The sequence below is a fragment of the Sinocyclocheilus rhinocerous genome, unplaced genomic scaffold (genome assembly GCF_001515625.1).
Source record: "Sinocyclocheilus rhinocerous isolate Xijiao unplaced genomic scaffold, SAMN03320098_v1.1 C36841214, whole genome shotgun sequence".
NCBI classification, from domain to species: domain Eukaryota; kingdom Metazoa; phylum Chordata; class Actinopteri; order Cypriniformes; family Cyprinidae; genus Sinocyclocheilus; species Sinocyclocheilus rhinocerous.
Window position 1 is genome coordinate 1 of NW_015786341.1, and position 1,974 is coordinate 1,974.

The window sequence follows — 1,974 nt, forward strand, 5'->3', positions numbered from 1 at the left end:
TCGATCAAGGGGTATCTTGCACAAAGACAATTCAGAGATGGTGGAAATCAGGATAAAGCCAATTCTGTCCCTTTCATCTCCACAGGTGAAAGCTCCAAAAACCAAAGAACCAAACAGAGTGAGTTTCCTTATTCGGAGAGAGCTTGAACTTGAGAAACTGCGACAGATCACAAACAGTGTTTTAAGCCATAATACCCAAGAGAACCAAGTACAGGACAATAAGAAGTCAGTTGAGTCACAACCGGATGAAATTCCAGTCACATCTTTGAGGGCGAGTCTAAGCAAAAGTCCCACAACTGATTTAGAGCAAAGCACAGTCTCTGCAGATGACATGTGGATTACAGAGCAACCTGCCCTAGTAGAGGAAGGTGACCTCTTGGACTCAAAAGAAGATCTTTCGCCTTGCTGTCCTCATCGACATCCTGATGAATCTATCCTTCAGAGAAACACTGACAGCAGCACTTTTGGAAACCAAGTAAGTGCATATCCTGAGGACAACAACCATTCTAAAGTAAGGGTTCATAAAGAAAATGGTGTTGAGTGCCAAACCGATAATCCCAGAACGAAGAAAGGGCCATCCTGGATTGTGGAAAATGACAACAGTATGTCAGGAAAGAACAGATTTTACTCTCGAAATACTCCGTCCCCACTGGAACCCACAAAAACTAGTCGGTACACTCCTACCTGGCGATCTCACCTTGAGTACACCGACTGGAGCCCCAAAATTCAGAATGCCCCAAACAACATCCGTCAAGAAATCGAAGAAGACCTCAGACGAGAACAAGAGCTCCAAGAGCTGAGAGAGTCCAGTAGTCAGTCTTTCTCAGTACCCAACTCAGCATCCGTGAATCCAGCGCTAACTTCCTCTGAACCCAGGTCCCCACTAACCAGTGAGGAAACTGTGTTTTCACCACAAACTCCACATGGGAACATGGCAGAAGTGGATTCTGTACTTCCAGAAAAGAAGACTAATTATAGTAATCCTTATTCCTGGAGTCTGGACACTTCTCGATTATCCATTACAGGTATAACTGTTCAGTCTCGCTGCACTCATACATGCTAAACATAGCAAATGGTTTAGGGGGGAGGTGGGATACAGGCATTATTGTCTGTCTAACTGCCTTTTGCTGGGAAACTGTCTTATTATTCTGTATAATGTTTGTGGCAAGTGCATTTCATAACTTTCTTGTTCATAGCTAAATGATTAATTTAAGTGTTAAATGTTTATGGATGTCAGCAGCACCAAGGAATGAGAAGGAATTGCCAACATAGTTTCTGAACTTTGGACATACCATGGCATTCTGCTTCATTGAAGAATGATTAATCATTTACTTTATGGATGTAAATGCACATTTCAAGTTAAAGGTTGCTTTTCGGACAATGACATGCATACATGCTATGTCTTGATTTCCAATACAATTTGCGCTGGTGATTAGTGCCCTCTACAAGGATTCATGTCAGGCTGAGGTCACAGCACACTTGTCAGTTCAGGATCAGTATCCATAATGAAAATAAGACTACATAAGACATACAGTATGTTCAGATGTATTCATTTAAAAAATGTCCTATGGAAAACATGATTAACAGTATTCTAACATTTTTAAACACTGTAGTTCACTGAAAACGTATGGGAATTGACTTGTATAAGTAGGTGAATGAATCATAACCATAATCTCTTGTTTTTCTTTGTTTATCTCTAAAGATAAAAGTCCACAGTTGTCCTCACCGCGACCCAGTTTCAGACTTCCCTCTATGTCAATTATGACACCCCAGCCATGGGGCAGCCCAAAACCCATGTCCCCAACTGTTTCCCGGGTAACCCCCATCAAGCCCTTGAGCGTACTTGCTGACCCGCCATCGCCTTCTTCCCAGAAAGGACTGACTGAGACACTGCTAAAGGACTTTGAGGACAGACGGATCAAACTGAAGCTGGAAGAAAGTGCAGTGAGTGAAGTTTATTTCAGGAAACAGTCT

The 1,974-nt window shown here is 42.3% G+C and overlaps 1 protein-coding gene across 1 annotated transcript; it reads left to right on the forward strand.

Moving 5' to 3' along the window:
* Positions 1-4: 4 nt before the first annotated feature.
* On the forward strand, positions 5-1,944 carry LOC107736622 (uncharacterized; the record flags this gene model as incomplete). Its single annotated transcript, XM_016548002.1, has 2 exons — positions 5-1,025; positions 1,703-1,944. Coding segments are annotated over 2 exons (1,263 nt in total), but the record flags the coding sequence as incomplete, so codon positions are not given.
* Between the last annotated feature and the right edge of the window lie 30 nt (positions 1,945-1,974).